This window comes from Protopterus annectens, chromosome 6.part1 (genome assembly GCF_019279795.1).
Source record: "Protopterus annectens isolate FY-2018-M chromosome 6.part1, PAN1.0, whole genome shotgun sequence".
Taxonomy (NCBI): domain Eukaryota; kingdom Metazoa; phylum Chordata; order Ceratodontiformes; family Protopteridae; genus Protopterus; species Protopterus annectens.
This window is the reverse complement of record NC_056738.1, coordinates 312,679,286-312,699,800: the sequence shown is the minus strand read 5'-3', so window position 1 is coordinate 312,699,800 and position 20,515 is coordinate 312,679,286. Positions and strand designations below refer to the sequence as shown.

General features: G+C 40.5%; 1 protein-coding gene across 2 annotated transcripts in view; it reads right to left on the bottom strand.

Annotated features, from left to right (window-relative positions):
- Positions 1 to 20,515, bottom strand: part of VEGFB (vascular endothelial growth factor B) — a 299,457-nt gene that overhangs the window by 68,146 nt on the left and 210,796 nt on the right. For both annotated transcript variants that reach the window (XM_044075732.1, XM_044075733.1), the window contains exon 4: positions 9,237 to 9,310. In XM_044075732.1, coding sequence (XP_043931667.1) covers positions 9,237 to 9,310 — 74 coding nt within the window. The remainder of the gene's footprint in view (positions 1 to 9,236; positions 9,311 to 20,515) is intronic.

The window sequence follows — 20,515 nt, the reverse complement described above, 5'->3', positions numbered from 1 at the left end:
AACAGGGTGCCATGACCTTTTACTTGCTGAATAATACACAGTCAGGAGATGTAACACATCACAGTACTTTCTGATGTCAGTGGCACTGTTGTGGCCAACAGGCATGTAGTCCACTGCAATCACACCATGGTTACTATCTGTGAGGCAATATGCAGTGAACTACCAATATAGTGGTTGTTGCCTAGCCAAATGTGTTTGTGTATGAGACAATGGGTGGAGAGTGTTCTCTGAGTAATAGAAGGGTTGCCTATATTATTCACCAATCCATAATGTCACATGTAGGGCTATGGATTGTCTACACCAGCCTCTCTGGTGTTTGACATCTGTTGTCCTTGTAAGGTGGACATTGTGACATATACTAGGTCCTCAACATAATAATTTAGCAAAACCCGCACCACAGTGCATTCTGTTATTACACAATCACACCAACATCCACACAGGATAGTGATGACAGACACACACTTGCCAGTACTGAGAGTCAAACCTCGACCTAGCTATGTATTGCTACTATAGTGTGCTGCATTTATCGAATGCACCACAGAGCTTATAGGATGGATGCTGTCCCAAGGTACTCTAAGGTGAGGAATATCACCAGCCCATGTAAATACTAGCACTGGGTGATGTAGTGGGTGAGAGATCCCAAAAATAATTTTACCTTAACACACATTCACATTTGCAGGGGTGAGGTTCAAACTTCTAACAATCTTTATGGGCCATTATGTTATGCATTTACAACATGCAGCACGAACTGACATGGTATAGGGTTGGCAACAGGTGCTTCTAAGGTGGATGATATCTTCAGGACTGCTAAAGTTAGGCACTGAGATGTGTACTGGATGTAAATGGGGCCAAAATCTTTGAGGTGCACACATAAACACCACAGATGAGATTCAAACTCATACCTGTGTAGTTACTGTTACTACATTGTTCCGTATTTATGGCACATGCCATGGAGCTTACATATTAGAGAGCTCTCCACAGGTATCACTGAAGGTGACTAACATCAGCAGCAGTGCTAAAGGAGGGGTAAGGGGAGAGTAGTAAGTGTGAATGTCCATAATATCAGCAATTATCAAGAACACACATGCACAGAGTTTCACATTTGCTGTGTCTGGGATTAGGACTCCTACCTAACTAGTATGGTACACTATAGCATTACGCAGTTATCGCACACACCATGGAGTTTATAGGGTTGACCCTTGTCCAAAGGGGGTTTCAAGGAGACTGACATCAGCGGGCATGCTAAAGTAGGGCAATGGGAGATGTAGTGACTGTGAATGGCCTCAAAATCATTAATCTCCACACACACAAGTTTCAAAGTTACTATGTTTGAGATTAGAACTCCGACATAACTAGGTATGTTACACAGTAGCATTACGCAGTGATGAATACTGACTTGTACTATCATGTTACACAGTTATCACAAGCACTCATGGGGCTAAGATTTGGCCAGACGGTTATTTCAAGGTAACTGACATCAGCATGAGTGCTAACATGGGCAATGGGAAGTACAGTGTGTGTGAATGAGCCATAAGCCATTCCTCTGGAAACACACACACAACACTCAGTCACACACAGCTTTACATTTGATAGGACTGGGTATACAAATGCTAGATGAATACTGATTTGTACTATCATGTTACACAGTTATCACAAGCATCACAGACACTATAGGGCTGAAGACTACCAAAAGCAAATGTCTACAATGATTGACATCAGCACATCATGTGATACTGCCCAATTGGATGTGTGGAGGTGGAACAGGCCTCGTGACGGAAATCCCTTTGTCACTGCCTGTTTCTCTCTTCCCCACATCTCTGTGTGTGTATGCTTGACATATTATAGTGTGTTGGCCTTGGATATGTGTGAGTATTCCTATCCAATGTGTGTGCAAAACATGAATGGTGTGCAATGTGGTGTGTTCACAGACATCTGCGACTGACAGACATGTATAGTCCACTGTTGTTGTCAGACATGGCTTCATTTCTTTAAGTGTAGGTGCATACCCAGTATGGCCTTCTGTATTGAGCGTGTGAATCCATTCCAGGTAGGTTGTAGTCCAGTGCAGGATTTTGTGTTTTACACCTACAGCTATCAAACTGTTTCTGCAGGATATCTGTAGATGACAGATGACAATATAGAGTCACAATGGGTGAAAGATAGTGGGATACTGTAACTATTGTGTCTGTGCCGCTTGTGTTACATAGTTGGTGTTAGCAGAGATATTCAGACATATGTACTGTTTTACACTTTGATGTATTATGTCATCAACTACTGACAGATATACTTATTTGCACAGTTATTTCCTGGGAAATACAAGATGAATGAAGCTGTGTCCAGTATTGTGGTCTGCAGCCTACATATTCTTGCACACTCATGCCATTTTGGAGGGGTAGCTGCAGATAATTGCTGATGGGTCTGTGTGAATGGTCCAGCACCTTGGAACTGTGGTGGCTGAGGATTCCCTGCTTGCACATCTATCGATGTAACAGAATGGCCATATCCTGCTGCTGGCCATACCTCTCAGCTGTACAGATTCACCCAGGTTACCCAGAGGCAGGGCTCATATATCTGGTCAGTTCCCCCTCACATTGTGGTTTACAAGCAGGTTTGCAGCTACTCATTACTGGGTTTGCAGGCAGGGGTAGTATGGGCATACATCAGAGTTTCAGACTTCACACACTCCATAGCATCCATGCTTCTACACCCCCCACTCTGTTATTCTATTCTCTTCCTAACATTATGCGAGCGATATCTGAGAAGTATCCCTAAAGCTGTCCCTTCATCCCGGCGGTATTTAGGGGTTGGTCTACACTTCATGCAGTAGGACATAGTGGGCATGCTACTGGAATCGACATGTCCTTGTATTTGTGTTCTGTGGACTGTGTTAGGTTGTTACTTGGGACCCTATGAGATAACATACATTGGCAGTATGGGTGATGCACAGGGTTATGACAGAGTACTGCAGGGCATTTGGTAGTGATTCAGGCCATCTGTAGCAGGCCAGTGCATTCTGTCACTCCTACAGCCCCAGACTGTGAGCCACTGGATTCCCGTGGGGTGACAGGGTAAGTGTGATAGGTGTTAATGGCAATAGTTCCCATCCATATTAATCCACTGGTCTGGATGCTGGCAGAGTGAAGCTTACAGCTAGAGACACACCTGCATGGGACACCTCTTCAGCATGCTGCATTCTGTGGGTATTTCCATACAGAAGTGGGGGTTCATACTGTACTCATTCCCAACAGCAGAGATATGACCTGTGATAAACCTGTGGCTGATGGTGGGGTGAGCTGAGTGCATCGGTGATATGAAAGCGTCTTGCAGTTGACTCGCAGATATACCTGGGACATTCCCCTTATGTTGCCTTATGTGGGGACATAAGCAGTCTCTCATAACTTCATAACTGTGCCTTTTGTGGTCTACCAGTGATTGGCCAGACTACATCAGTATTCCATACTACACAGATAACTAATGTGCTGCTAACCTATATGTACAATTCTAAAGGTGTGTGCAGTTGACAGTTACATTTTATGCACTCTGTCTATGGCACTTACACCTGTGTACTGTGTGCATGTCTGGGCCCACATTCATGGTATGTACATCTTTCAGATGGTGACAGATATTGACATCTGAACAGTGATTATGGATGACTGCTGAATTGGGTCTTGCTGGGATGCATTGTGGTTGGCATTGCAGTTGTCAGAACATGGCCCTGTCATTGACAGTACTGGCCATAGGCCACTGAGGCACAACCCTCCATGCCTACATGCTGACCACTTCCACACAATATACAACACACAACAACCTAACGCACAGACCCCTGCATATTGTAGACATGCAACAATCTATCCTGTAAATTTGGCCAGCTCAGGTAATTTGTGCTCCACTGTTATTAAACCCACATGTATATGTTACCGCATTTCTACATAGGATTGTGGGGGGGGGGGCACACCTGACAACTGTAAACATTTGCTGTGACTGTACTAGTATTTCAGGTACTCTGTTGGCTTCCATTTTGTTTTGTATTCCGACCTATCATGCAGACTAGACACATATCAGTAGAGTACAGATCTTATGTTTTATTGACCTACATTTCAGTTTCAGACTTCTTACCCTTCAGAACTAACATACAAATGCCTGACCTGTTGTAGTCTGTCTGTGTAGGTCTGGAGGGGGGGGGGCTGTTCTCCATTCCCATCAATTGTAGGCCTTAGCACAGCCTTTCCTTATGGTCATCTGCACCTGTCCTGCTGGCTGAGAATGTTGTTGGGTATGTGAACCTCACTGACATGCATGTGTGTGTCCTATGGACACACATTTGGGCCACCACATGTACTGCAGTGGGACTTGTCACCTTGTCTAGTACTGCCTACTTTGTTGACACCAATATTTGTTATGGATTTCATCCTGACCATATAGGTGTCCACTATCTGTTGCCATCCCATTCAGCCACCTGATTCCCTTGCATGCTCACATCCATACCATAGCTACAACTAGCAGAACATACTACTCCATTCAGCAGTTGATAGGAAGAGTGATTTACCTTGTGGTTGTACCAGTATTGAGGATGGTGCTGGAGGGCTGACTATGTCAGATGCACATAGTACACTCCCTATACATGGTAAAGCACAGGTAGTGTCATGTTTGGCATCCCTTTTACTGTATGTGCAAGTCAGAGAGAGGTGTCATCCCCTGGGTTCCTACCGTGTCAGTGTATGCGCTATGCGTTGCCTCTTTGCCAAAGCTGGGGCATACTGGGCACGCCTCCTTCTGCCTACATGGGCAGGCTCAGGTTGCTCCTCCTCCGAGTCACTCTGTGCCTGTGCTGGCCTTGGCCATGGTGCGGGGCTTTGTGGGCCTGCCCTGTGCTGTTCCTGCTACAGCTGTTTCCACTGGATCATATTGTGTAGCATGGCACATACAATGAACATTTGTGTACATATAGCTGGAGAGTACAGCAAGGCTCTACCGGATATGTCCAGGCACTGGAACCATGACTTGAACATCCCAAACATATGCTCTATTATGATTCTGGTTTGTGTGTGTGCCTCATATCCAATTCCACACTGTATGGCAATCTCCATTTGATCTTATGGTCTGGGCCATTTGAAGTTTGAAGTTTTGAAACTTCAAGCTTCTGAAGGGGATCCATATATATATATATATATATATATATATATATATATATCTATATATATATATATATATATATATATATATATATATATATATATATATATATATATATATATACATATATATATATATATATATATATATGGTTACTATCAAATAAGCAAATGTCAAAACATAATCCAACATTACTAATGAAGCTATATCTTGAGGAATGTTAATATAAACTGGGCCACAATTCAATGCCCCACCAAATCACTCAATATAAACTTGTATAACTTCACTCAGCTAATCAACTCAACAACTAGGCCTTCCAAAAACTCCCTCACTGGGAGTACCATAGACTGGATTTTAGTTTCCCATCCTCACTACATCTCTGAAAGTGGTACTCTTCCCATCCCAATAGGTGACCACTTCCCCACTTTGCCCACCGTCTCCCCTCTTCCCTACAACTAACTCATACCTACACCATCACCCAAAGCCTAAAAAAACTTTAATCCTAGCATATTCTCTGATTCACTCAAAAGAATCAACTGGAATCCACTAAAGACCCTGCCCTTAGATAATGCTGTCACCTACTTTAACTCAGCTTTCCTAAACCTACTCAATTCCTGTGCCCCGCTAATAACAAAATGCATAAGAAGCAATCCCATACCATGGTTAACCAAAAATACCTTACTTATCATGCAACTTCGGGACAAAGCCTGGAAGCGCTGCCACACAAACAAAAATACCATCACCCTCAATGAATATAAAACATTATGTAACAAAAAAAATCTTAATATCTCACTCCGCAAAGCCTGTTCCTCTACACTTCAAGCAAACCATAACACAAACCCCCAAAAATTTTGGAATGAAATCTCCTCCCTCCTTCACCCTGGCAAAAAGGAAAATCCCTGCCCAGATCCAAATGCCATCAACTTGGATTTAGCCACCCAGTTTAACTCATTCTTTATAGATTCCATATGCAAACTAACATCATCCTTCACTAACATTTCAGCCTTACCACCCCCGCCTCCACTCACCCCTTACTCCCCCAATATGTCCTGCTCTCAATACCCTCCCCTCTCCATTAACCCCATCCCCATGGCTACCATAAAGAGACTTCTCCTAAAAATAAAACCTGGTTCTAATGCCCCTGACGAGATACCCTCTTACTTCCTAAAAGTAGCCGCAGAATCTGTTGCCCTTCCTATCTGTATCTTAATAAATCGGTCTATCTCAGAATGCCATGTTCCCCAGCTATGGAAAAAGGCCCTTATTATTCCACTCCATAAAGGGGACAACAGCAATGATATTCCAAACTTTCACTCCATAGCTATCCTAACCCCCCCCCCAATCTCTAAGCTCCTTGAAAAATGCATCCATCTACATCTGCTACCCTATCTCATAAACAACCAACTTCTCTCACCCACACAACATGGTTTCAGACCCGGTCATAGCACCACTACAGCTCTCTTCTCCTTCCTAGAAACAGTTAAGAAAGCCCGTGATTCTGGCCATATCATTTCCACCCTCCTTCTAGACCTTTCTAAGGCATTCAACACCATCTCGCACAACCTTCTTACTAAGCTCTTCAAACTAAATGTATCCCACTCCTCTATCAACTGGTTCACCAGTTATCTTACTATAACACACAACAAGCAGTCAAATGGAAAAAAGTAATCTCTCCTTTTTTAAATACTCCCACAGGTGTCCCACGGGGTTCAGTTTTAGCTCCCCCTATTCAATATATTCATAAATGACTTCTACCAAGTTATCCCTAATGCTAGCCTTATTCAGTACGCTGACGATTCTACCATAATCTGCTCCTCCCCTTCTATCTCCACTTTTTCTAAACAAACCTAAGACGTGTTCTTCTCCACTGAAAAATGGATGCTTTACAACCATCTAGCACTCAAGACAACCAAAACCAAACTAATGATATTTACCACATCCAAATCCACGACCCTAGATGAAAACTTATTCTCAGTCACCAGTCAAAACAACACCCCTCTTGAAATAGTATCCAATTCTAAACTACTAGAAGTACTTATTGACATCCTAGCAAACACATACCTCATTCCATCCCTCCTATATGGTGCCACTATCCTTACTAACCTGCAATCTTCCCTCAAGACAAAACTCTCCTCTTGCTATAACAAGATATTAGAATTTGCAATAGGCCATAGAACCACTTCCCATCACTGTAATGCCCTACACCAACTGAAATTACTTGAACTGCCCAATTACCTTACCTATATACAACTTATCAAAGCACACAGACTCATTTTCAACCCCTCTCTCTGTCCGTCCCTTGCCTCCACCTTCAAAATGCATCAGCCAGATAGACATCTTAGATCAAATTCCCCAAATCTAATTGAGCTACTTAAACCTGTCCATCCACCAGGCAAATAGCTATTGGCCTTCTCTGTAGCTCGACACTGGAGCTCTCTCTCTCTCCTCTAATCTGTACAACAAACAGTTTCTCCATGTTTAAAACCTTGCTTCACTCACATCTAACTGCAGAATGGGAATGCTCTTGTTCTCATCCTACTTAATCTTCCTACACTACACTTTCCTTTCTAACAGCTGATAAATCTTATAATACCCTCCTATAGTTCTAATGTCTAATGAGCTGTATGACTTAGTATAGTTATAAAATCTGCATAAATCACTAATAAGAATTGTAAAAAAAAAAAAAAAAAAAAAAAAAAATTTCTCTTTTGGCCATTGTACTAATATGATCTGTTACTTCATCAGGCTTACTTAATATGTGTACTTTGTATATCTTATGTTTGAATCTGTAACTTGTATTCCTATGTGTAATGTGTAATTCCTATGTGTATCTGTAATTTTGTACTTTTCTGGAGATTTTCCCTGAACTGCAGCTCCTCATGGCCCAGTGGACCATCCTGGCAAACAAACTACAAACAAAATAAAAAAAATAAAAATAAATAATCCGTTCAGAATATCGATTCTGAATACCAATGTCCTGCATACTAATGAGGTCAGAATGTCAAAGTGCATGTAGTGAAAAGATTACATTCGCATTTGCGACATTTGCTTTTGCAGTTCATTACTGCAAATCACATGACATAATGTTTTTGCAAGGGGCAAGTCCCCTTGCACCCTCCACACCCACTGCAAATTATATATTCCAACTCGGAGATCACACGACAGCAGGGAAAAGGGTACTTTCCTGATCCCCACTGCACCACGATTTGTACTCATAATGTCAGCCACATATGGCATGTGGCATTCGCTACAATGAACACTTGCTGTAGTGAAGGTCATTGATGCAACCAAATGACTTTCGACATTCCCATGTTCGCCAAACCTTCACTCGACATTTTAATAATAAACCATATATATATATATATATATATATATACACATATATGTTTATATTGACAATAGTCAAAAAAGACTACTGCCAAATAGCAAAATATTAATCTAATTACCCTAAAGTACATTACACTAAATAAGTATTTTAAAATAAAAACAATTTCTTTTTTTTTCTTTTCTTTTTTTTTTTTTTTCACAAGAAGGGCCAGCACCCTGCACCATCATACCCCCCAGTTAAATATACCAACTCCAAAGTCACACAACAGTGGGGAAAAGGGAAAAATCCCTAAACCCCAGTCTTGCACTCAGTTAATATTTGGTGACCCAGGAACTGGCAAAAAGACTAGCCGATTCACAAATCTACAGAAAAAAAATAGTCAACAAAAAGAACCAATATCATATGCATACAGTATATATGTGTGTGTGTGTGTGGGGGGGGGGTATGTGTGATGTGTATGGGAAACTGGAGATGAATGTTTGCATGCGGCAGTAGGAAATGTCTAGTCATTTGATTGTCAGGTTTGTGACACTGTCTGAGAAATCATCCATGCTAAGGATATTAAACATTGTTATAAAACACAAATTTACCTGTATTAAAGACTTCTTAAAGTTGAAACAATCTGTACTGTAGTAACATATGTGCACCTTTCAGATGATGCAAAATGCAGTCATGACGATGAAGCAAAATGCAGTCATGACCCATCAAGCATTTATTGTGTTGTACTTACCACTCACTGCTATTTATAAAGCATCACAAAATGAAAACCTCTTACCTGCATTCACACTGATTGTGCTGAAGAAACTGCATCTCAACCATTTGGCTTTGGAGATATTTTCTTTTCATTATCTGTTGTAAAAAATAAACATTAGTTAAAAGAGATTATGAATGACATTTACAAATCTACAAATGTGGGGTTGTAATGTACACTGACATTTTTTCTATTCGTCTTTTCATTAGCCTTCCAGTATCCGAATAAGGAATCTTTGGCCAGATTCATTAATGCCTACACTAAGTGTACACAATCTGTATTCAAGAACATCCATACCACATTTTTTGTGCTTTCTAGTCACTCAGAAAGATTGCACTAAGTCTACATGCAGTCTACATTTTGTGGTAATCTTTGTGAATCCCCCTCGATATTTAAGGCTGCAAGAAAATCAGTAGGAAGACTAAAATTAGGAAGAAGAAGGTTTGAATTATGTTTGTGTAGTCTGTTCAGTCAGAATGGTGTGCACTTGGTGTACACTTGATGTAGTTGCTAATGAATCCCAGGGCATGTTGGGTAAATGTTGAAACTTCTTATTCTGTAGCTCCAGCTTAAAATAATTTGGATTTTTTTCTCTTTTTCACACAATGTTTATGTCTCTCCAGCCAGCATATGCTGTGCCTTACCCATTTGTTTTCTCCTTCACATAGGTTAGAAGTCATTCTTAATGTGCATCCTAGGAATTCTCCCTTGGTCAGTGTCTGAATTTCCAAAGGCTGAATATTCATGATCAATTAAAAAAAATGTTCTAAGCACCTATCAGATGTCCCTCTGCTAACTGTGGTAGCTAAGCCTTCAAGAAGGACTGTTCTTCTACTATGGCAATCAAAGTCAGTAGTGGTCACCACATAGGACTACCCAAAGTAGGCTTTCAGTCAAAGTTTGTACCAGCTTAGGCAGCCATAACCATTGACTACAGTGTTCTAAATGCAGCCATAAATCACCATATCGTACAGATCTTAGATCCTCCCCAGAAATGTTTCTGCACAGAGACCAGGTAGTGTCACAGATGCCTTGGAACAGGCCCAGACCTACTCTAAAAGGACAGTAAAGACTGTTCATCCTTCAGATAGTACAATGCTGCCTACACCGGCATTTTCCATGTTCCAAAACAATTGGGACCCAATCCAATATGGTGTTATCAATAAAAAAGAAGGTCCCTCTGGTCCTGTCTTCATTAGTGCCAAAATGGGCATTCTTCAGTGTTGTACTTCAGTGATCATGGAGAGGATCCATGGAGTTATGAATTTAGATTGTGTGAGGACACAACACAATATTAAAGCTTAGACTCTCTTGTATCTCTTGAGCCTTATGGTGGCCATAACTTTCACGGCTACTTTCGCATACCTATACATGTAGAAGTGTCAATGGACAGTATCTTCTCTGTTTATTATAATTCATCGTGAATTTATAGAGTTAGGCTTTAAAGTGGCTGACCACCCCATTCCACCAATTTGAGTGTGGGGCTTTAATTCCTACAGCAGAATTATTCCTAAATCTCAATAACAGACATTTTAGTTGTGGCTTGGAGACCTCAGCTGGCTCTAAAAGAGTTTAGAGAAGTTGATTACTCTCTCCCAGAAGTGGGCACTTCAAAAAAATATATATATGCTCTGAGTAGTGTTTCTTGCCCCAAAACCTCTGGAATAAGTGGAGACCAGAAACACCTCCAGATCCAGCCAGTCAGGCGATGGTGTAGTAATTAATGTCATACACCTTGTGCAGAGATACAATGTAGGACTATAAAGTGAGGCATCAGTATAACAACTGCTCAAACCTTGACAAAGTGAGTGCCCTGGCAAACTCCCTCAACTGCAGCTTGTTCCGCCCTTGAAATAAAAATGGAGGGATCTGGTTTTGCAAGTGTTCTCTAGAAGAGGGGCAATGTAGAGATCAGTCTATTCTTAACATGAGAAAAACATGGCCTTCCCTTTTTCTGCTTGATTCAGCAGGGTAAGAGTGAGATCATGCATGCATTTCTGTTTGTGTGTCTCTCTGTCTGTCTGTGTCCCCAGAAACCTGTGAATATTCCCATGTAAATTCCTACTTTTTATTTCAACATCTTTTCTTGTTACAAAATTTAAATAATATAAATGAAAAACTCATTCTCGGTGTAAACCTGAGACGTACCTCCCTGATCTACATGAAAAGAGACATGGAAGAGCTCTCCGTTCTTGTAGCCCAGGCAGGTATGACCCTAGCCCTGAGTAGCATCCTGCCATTGCCCAGAATGACTCCACAGTACAAGGACAAAATGATTGATTTCAAAAACTGGCTAAGCTTCTGGTGCCATTCTAAGGGGATCCAGTATCTGTCTGCCTGGGACGACATGGTCGACAGACCATAATGCTTTGCCAGAGATAGCCTGCACCCATCGCCCCTGAGATTCCAGATACTGGCTAAGGGTCTTGCTGCCCCCATAGTGCCATTTTTAGGCAAGGTTCAAATGACAAATTCACCACCGTAACAGGAACAGGCAAGCAAAAACTGAGGGTAATGCTACTCAATGCCAAAGTCTAAATCTCAAAATACAGTGGAGACCATTGATATCTGTGCAATGACTGAGACCTGGTTCAAGGCTCTAGAGAGCACCCCTGCATTACCAAGCTATAACTCATACCACACTTTTCGGCCATCTAACCTGGACCAGAATACCAAAGGCGGAGGTGAGTCCATATTCATTAAGAATATCCACACCTCCGGGCTAGTTCTGCAGCATAATGCATCCGAGGTTATCCAAGTGCAACTAACTCTGGGCAAAACTGCAATCCAAATTGTAGCTTGCTACAGATCCCCCACCATGCCCCAGTATTCCCACTCTTCTTTTCTTGATATACTGGAAAATATTCGGGTTCAACCAAACACCCTAATAATGGGCGATTTCAACTACCCCAACATTAACTGGGAAAACTACTCATGTACCAATCCCTTCATTCAACGCTTTCTGGAATTCATAAATTCCAATGCCCTGGATCAACTTATCCACACCCCCACCAGGGGCAACAATATCCTAGACCTAGTCATTACCAATATGAGTGACCAGTGTTCCACACCTGAAGTCAACTCCTCGTTGGTCAGATCCGACCATAAGCTAATCACCCTAGATATCCGCATCCTGCCCCCACCCACCATTAAGGAAACATGGTAAAAAATTTCTCCAAAGCCGACTTCATGCTCATTCCCTCCAGTACAACTCTTTTGAGTGTGTACCTTTAACTCCTAGTGGGTGTGGCCTGTGCCTTTAAAAATGAAGTTATCACCTTACAATTCTAACAAATACGTATTGACAGAGGTCAAATATCAATACAATTGTGTTTGCCATCATGTATGATTCAAGATAAAATATTCTGATACCTTGTATGAAGCATGGTTTTGGAATTATTAATGCAAGTATGAACAAGTAATATTTGACGCCTAGAGGAGCAGTAGGGGGTAACTGCAGATGCACCTGGAGGAGACACTCGGATGTAATGAGTTAAGACAGAAGTGGTGAACTTCATGACACCCATGCAGATGGACAATACAGTTATGACTGCTGAATCCTACACAGATGCACTCTATAATCACTTACATGAGTGCATGGATCATGCTATCCCAAACAGAACCAAGACGCTATCCTCCAAAAAAAGGAAGCCAATCTGGTGGTCCCCTGCCATAAACAAACTCTACAACAGAAGGAAGAAACCATTGCAAAAGAGAGTAAAATCCCATGAGTGGAGGAGCTCCCTGGTCAGCGTCAGTAAGAAGCTGAGATCCCTTATAAGATCCTCCAAAGCTAGCTACGAAAACAAAATTGCCACTGATTCTAAAGGCAACCACAAAGCATTCTATAACTATGTCAAGAATCGCAATGGCAACACCCAGACCTGTTCTGAGTTACAGCACATTGGCACGAAAATTACAGAATCAACTGATATTGCCAACATCCTGGCAGATAGGTTCAGTGATAACTTTACCCCCCTCACACCCCCTAAAGGGTCCATATCTTTACAAGAAGAATGCAGAGTCCCTGTAATTACATCTATGCAGGTAAAAGCTGCACTGTCTAAAACCAAAAACACAGCATCCATGGGACCGGACAATATCCCAGGCTGCATTTTACACGAACTTCAGAACGAACTGGCTCCCCACCTAAGCACCATGTTTAATCATAGTCTCATGTCAGGCTTTGTGCCCACTGAATGGTGCACAGCAACAGTTATCCCACTCCACAATTAGGAGCCACCACTGATCCTGGGAACTATCGCCCTGTTAGCCTGATGAGCCTGGTCTGCAAGGCCATGGAACGTATCATCATGGAACTCATAAACAAAGACATTGATAACCTCAAAACTCTGGACCCCACCCAGTTTAGGTTTGTGAAAGGCAGATCATACCTTCTGAACCTGATTTACTTCTTTGAGGCAGTCCCAAAGCCGTAGACGATGGTAAGGTGGTTCACACAGCCTATCTTGACCTCACCAAGGCTTTCAGCACCACCCCCATTCTGGAATTATAGCTAAACTCACTAAACTAGGTATAAATCTCTACATCACAAGATGGGTTGACAGCTGGCTCACTGACAGAACCCACACTGTAAAAGTTGCAAACTCCAAATCTGACTTCAAACCAGTGACAAGTGGAGTACCACAGGGTTCAGTCCTGGAACCTCTCCTGTTTGGTATCTACTTCTCTGAAGTACAGGCTAACACAGAAGGCCTCTGGCTAACAAAGTTCGCAGATGACTGCAAACTAAGAGCCATAGTCGAGTCCCCAAATGATGTGGACATCCTACAGAAGGGCCTCACTGAGACAGATGCCTGGTGTCAGAGGCATGGCCTCAGGCTCAATGCCAAAAAGTGCATTGTCATCTCCTTTGGTAAAAACTTTGTACCCATGAACTACCACATAAACGGCCATCTACTTAATGCCAAATGTGTGATAAGAGACCTTGGGACCCAGGTGGACAGTAGTCTCTCCTTTGATAATCACATCACTACAGTAGTCAGGAAATCCTTCTATGTGGCACACCTCATCACAAAAGGGTTCTCATCCAGGAAAAAAAAGGCCATTGTTCCTCTCTACTCAGCAGTCATTAGACCCATTATAGAGTACAACGCCCCTTTTGGAATGTACCTCACAAGACATCTGCAGCAGCTGGAAAGGCCACAGAAGTACCTCATAAAAATGATTACTGGCCTCAAACAGATGCCCTACACTGACCATCTCAAAAAACTCCAGCTTTACTCTATAGCATGTCACCTACTCCAAGGAGATCTCTGCCTACCACATAAAGCTATGTTAAACCCAGAGCTGTTGGACATGCTACACCTAAAGAAATCCCAATCCCTCTGAGCTACATGCTCTAGGGACCTAAACCTTGCAACCACAATAAACAGGACATGCTGGCGGGATAGATTCCTGACCCAGAGACTTCCCATACTCTGGAACAAGCTACCCATCTATATCAAGCTAAGTTCTTCATTAGCACTCTTCAAGAAAAATCTTGATGAGTGGATAGGAAATAGGAAATACACACTGGGGATCACTTCTGTGGCTCTGCTCGACAGGGGCACAGGAAATTAACTTTCTTGGGTGGCGTAAGCCAGGAAACCTTGCTGGCTAGGCTTACTTAAGCCCTTGGGCTGATAGCCTAGTACCTATCTATGAACCTATGAACCTGTGGTCAGAAACAATCAAAGCCAACAAGATGCTCTTCACTGATAAGATGTACAGATTCTCCACCTGAATAAAGCATATCCTATACCACCAAAGCTGGTCACTTCAAATTGACACAGACTTATATGAAGAATCTGTATGACCTGGATTTCAGTTATTCTCCTAAGAATGGCATATCTCTCGTATATCACCGTACACCAAAACCTTTTAATGTTGAGAACTGGGGTACAGCAATGTTTGTTCTGCATATTTTCCCACTTTTAAAGAATCCCTTCTCATTTTTTTAAACTGTAGCAAACCACATGCTACTTTCCTACCTAAAGCACTTCAGTTTAACCTCAAAAGCAATGCTGGTTATGCACTAAAGAATGATTGGCATTTGCTTATCATTCCTCCAAAATGGCTGTCCACTTGGCCCCACCCTAGCTGCACATCTCACTCATCTGGACCACTTCCTGTCGCTTGATCATTGATTCCAGTAAAACAAATTGGCCAATCAGGCTCTGTCTCAGTCTCAAAATGAATGGGAAACAGGGTGGTCTACTAGCCTTGGAGTGAGTCAATAAATGGTCAACTTGGAAGAAGGCAGTAGAGCCATGTGTTTTTGAGGGTTCAAACAGCTAGAAAAAAAGAGGAAATTCCAACAGTTACCCACAGCAGAAAGTCTCTTCACAGGTTAGCTGAAATGGTGAGTATACATTTGTTATATTATAATTTTGCAAGCTCAACTTTAAGAAACTCCTTTCACTTGAATACGGGTTTAATACAGCTTTGGACATCCTCAGATGACTACAGCAGGATATACAACAAAATAGTACTCTAAAAAGGCAAACCAGGATTCTCAAAATCATAAAAAAGAATCAATAGGAAAATGACTGGTTATTTTCATAAAAATAAATAGCCTCAGATTCACATGACTACATGCTACCATGACAGCAGCTATAAAAATAAAAGTGTTAATAGAGTTTTATCAAAGAATTCCCTTTGTGTGCTTGTTACATGCCATTTTATGTAAACTTTTTGGATCCCTAACAGTGAAAATACTGCACTGTAATAAACTATGCCTATAGGTGTTTGTTGTTAGGGTGTGACAGTATATTAAACACTAGGTCATGTATATCAGTAATTAGTTAAATTAAGGTAGCCTGTAATGTAGTCATGGCCATTACCCACTGTCAGACACCACTGTCATCAGTAAGCTGCATGACACATTTATACAAAAATGGCATCTTGCAGTTTCTCATCCATGTCTTATATAATCCAAGTACTATAAAATCTATTTCTTAGCAGTAAATATAGGCCACTGTTGAAAGGATCACAATGAATTCCACTGATTTTCCTAATATTTTGTGGTTAACCATGTTAATAAACAGTGTTTCTTTGTAATTTTCAAGGATGTTTGTGGAAGCACGGAGCCCAGCAAAGCTTAAAATATTAAACTAGTGGGACTAAGGTTGGCTAGCATAAAATGAGACTGATAAGAGAACTTCTTATACAAACGAGGCTCAGCCACAATGAGCTTCATTCACTGCATTGCAGTTCACGTGTGTAACCTCCAATGCAGGTGTAAATGCATTTGGTTTGATATGGGGAAGCTGCGCTTTACTCAGGAATGCAGATAAGCATCATTCATACCTCATTCACACAACGGCATACTACACCCTGCTGTACGTGGCATGTAAGTACTGTCTAAGGCCCAACCACAATGTAAGAGGGTGATGTCTTTAGACATTACCTTATTTTCCATGCAATTTCCCTAACACACGTAACATGTCACACAACTTTAAAATAAAGCATTCCCTTTCCAGACTAATCAGGCAAGGAATTTATATTCATTTAGAAATGCTTATCTTTCTATTCATTTATCATTTGAGTGGGACTTTTTCTTTGAAAAGTTTGGTCAATATGAAGTTGCTGAATATTTTTCATGTTGTGGCTGAGTATGCTAAGTGACATAAATATCGTATGTAGTTTTTTATACATTTTTGTTATTGCTTTGTAGTTTAACCCTTTTATTTCAATGTTTCTATTCTATTAAAATAAAGTTTGGTCAATATGAAGTTGCTGAATATTTTTCATGTTGTGGCTGAGTATGCTAAGTGACATAAATATCGTATGTAGTTTTTTATACATTTTTGTTATTGCTTTGTAGTTTAACCCTTTTATTTTGATGTTTCTATTCTATTAAAATAAAATAAAATGTGATGACTAAAGCATTTTCTGTGATGCTAATACAGAATGTCTTGTGTGGCACCCACAGCCTGCATTGAGAAAACATATCTGAACAGCTTTGAATACATGCAAAACATGGCTGTGATAAGACATTCAAAGAAGAAAACAATGTATATGGAGAAAAGAAAACACTGAAATGAAAAACAAAATACATGGCACAATGGTTTACCCTAACAGCACATTTCCGGAAAGTTTCCATTTAATTAAAAAAAAGAATATAATTACCCCCCCCCCCAAAAAAAAAATATGTACAACTCCATGGGACTATGATCTGTAATGTGACACTTCTTGTTCATATAAAATATTTCCACAATTTCCATTTCAATAAGATAGCAGCCTTATGAGAGTGTAGGGGCTGGGCAGCAGGATGTAATACACCAGTGGGTATGGTTCACACCCTAATATAACTTGCTTTAACTTTTTTCTCCATTAAGATCTTAGTCTGAGTCATGAACTCTGTTAAAGACCAGGATCATACCCTAAGCTGGTCTATCAAGTAGACCAAAACCCTCTTCCTCTACCTACTGCAGGAGTCATACCTGTGGAGGCTAGAGCAGGGCACAACTGGCTCAGACTAGTGGTGCAAAACTGACATATAGCAGGAATTATGGGGTCACCTATCATCCCTTGCAATGATATCTCAGTCCAGAGAACTGGTGCACCACAGATAGAATGACCTGCAGTGGTGGTGGAGCAATTAGTTGGTTGAGTGAGTTTTGGAGATAGAGGACCAAATGCCAGAGGTCTATGGCAAGTAATTTATTTTATTTCTTATACAATATAGTAATGTTTTCAAGTGTGTGTGTGTATGTGTGTGTGCATGAGTGTTTATGTGTGTGTGTGTGTGTGTGTGTGTGTGTGTGTGTGTGTGTGTGTGTGTGTGTGTGTGTGTGTGTGTGTGTGTGTGTGTGTGTGTGTGTGTGTGTGTGTGTGTGTGTGTACATAGAGAGATAGAGACATGACTGAATCCAGTTTTCACACATTACTTAAGAAAGTTTAAATGCAATGTTTCATAACTGTTTTAAAAAATGTATTACTGCTGCCATGTCGGAATCATACTTGGAGTACTTTGTCATGAAATGTCCATTTGCTCTATTTATTTAGAGTTGCAGTTCAGTTGCATAGTTTTATTTTAATGATGACAAAACTTTGTAGTTTAACCCTTTTATTTTGATGTTTCTATTCTATTAAAATAAAGTTTGGTCAATATGAAGTTGCTGAATATTTTTCATGTTGTGGCTGAGTATGCTAAGTGACATAAATATCGTATGTAGTTTTTTATACATTTTTGTTATTGCTTTGTAGTTTAACCCTTTTATTTTGATGTTTCTATTCTATTAAAATAAAATAAAATGTGATGACTAAAGCATTTTCTGTGATGCTAATACAGAATGTCTTGTGTGGCACCCACAGCCTGCATTGAGAAAACATATCTGAACAGCTTTGAATACATGCAAAACATGGCTGTGATAAGACATTCAAAGAAGAAAACAATGTATATGGAGAAAAGAAAACACTGAAATGAAAAACAAAATACATGGCACAATGGTTTACACTAACAGCACATTTCCGGAAAGTTTCCATTTAATTAAAAAAAAGAATATAATTACCCCCCCCCCCAAAAAAAAAATATGTACAACTCCATGGGACTATGATCTGTAATGTGACACTTCTTGTTCATATAAAATATTTCCACAATTTCCATTTCAATAAGATAGCAGCCTTATGAGAGTGTAGGGGCTGGGCAGCAGGATGTAATACACCAGTGGGTATGGTTCACACCCTAATATAACTTGCTTTAACTTTTTTCTCCATTAAGATCTTAGTCTGAGTCATGAACTCTGTTAAAGACCAGGATCATACCCTAAGCTGGTCTATCAAGTAGACCAAAACCCTCTTCCTCTACCTACTGCAGGAGTCATACCTGTGGAGGCTAGAGCAGGGCACAACTGGCTCAGACTAGTGGTGCAAAACTGACATATAGCAGGAATTATGGGGTCACCTATCATCCCTTGCAATGATATCTTAGTCCAGAGAACTGGTGCACCACAGATAGAATGACCTGCAGTGGTGGTGGAGCAATTAGTTGGTTGAGTGAGTTTTGGAGATAGAGGACCAAATGCCAGAGGTCTATGGCAAGTAATTTATTTTATTTCTTATACAATATAGTAATGTTTTCAAGTGTGTGTGTGTATGTGTGTGTGTATGAGTGTGTATGTGTGTGTGTGTGTGTGTGTGTGTGTGTGTGTGTGTGTGTGTGTGTGTGTGTGTGTGTGTGTGTGTGTGTGTGTGTGTGTGTACATAGAGAGATAGAGACATGACTGAATCCAGTTTTCACACATTACTTAAGAAAGTTTAAATGCAATGTTTCATAACTGTTTTAAAAAATGTATTACTGCTGCCATGTCGGAATCATACTTGGAGTACTTTGTCATGAAATGTCCATTTGCTCTATTTATTTAGAGTTGCAGTTCAGTTGCATAGTTTTATTTTAATGATGACAAAACTTGTTCTGCATGAATAAAGTGTATGGCATAGTTATTCTTAGAATTAAAGTTGTTTTTAATTAGTTTCATTTTAGTATTGTTTTTGATGATTTCCAGGACTATCATAATCTATAGAAATGGCTGCGAGCAACAATATACTACACCCAGCTTAGGGAAAGGGTTGGAGGTTTGCAGAAATTGGCTGCAATGGATACATTCAGTAAGATTGCATTAACATGTTTAATAAGAGACAGAATAATGAATTGTCATACTATAGAACCATTTCCAATTCCACAGGCACATACACAAAGCAGAACATTAATGAGGATAATTCATTGTACCTTAGACTGCTCATTTTGAAAACATATGCAAGGTTAACAGCAAGTGCAGGAATGTGGCCTTCCTGAAATTAAGCATCTGATATAGTTGCTATGTTAGCACATCTTTCAGAAGCAGATTAAAAGGCAATCCCTCCCCAACAGGTGTCTCTGAATGTTTCAAGTTAGGAATGATCAGTATAAAACCATATACTTCTAGAAACAAATGTATATACTGCAGGAGTAGTACAGGAGCATGTGCCACCACTCTATATGACTGTACTGTTTATGATATGAGTGTTTTAACTTTTTGTTAAGATTGTTTGTACTAGTGGGGATTTTCTCTTCAGGCCCCTGGTGAAAGTGGAACCAGATTAGTGTTTAACTTTTTGTAATGACTGTTTAACTTACTTTTTGTGCTATTGGAGCTTTCTCCCCTGGTGCCTGTTGAAAATAGAATTATTTGGATCCAGTCAGACTTTTCCAGTAAACAAATGTCAATAAATATATCTTCAAAGATGAATACATTCTTAACTTTGCATTAGTTTTACAATAAACAGTTCCCTAAGGCCCCATCACCCACTGTTTGACG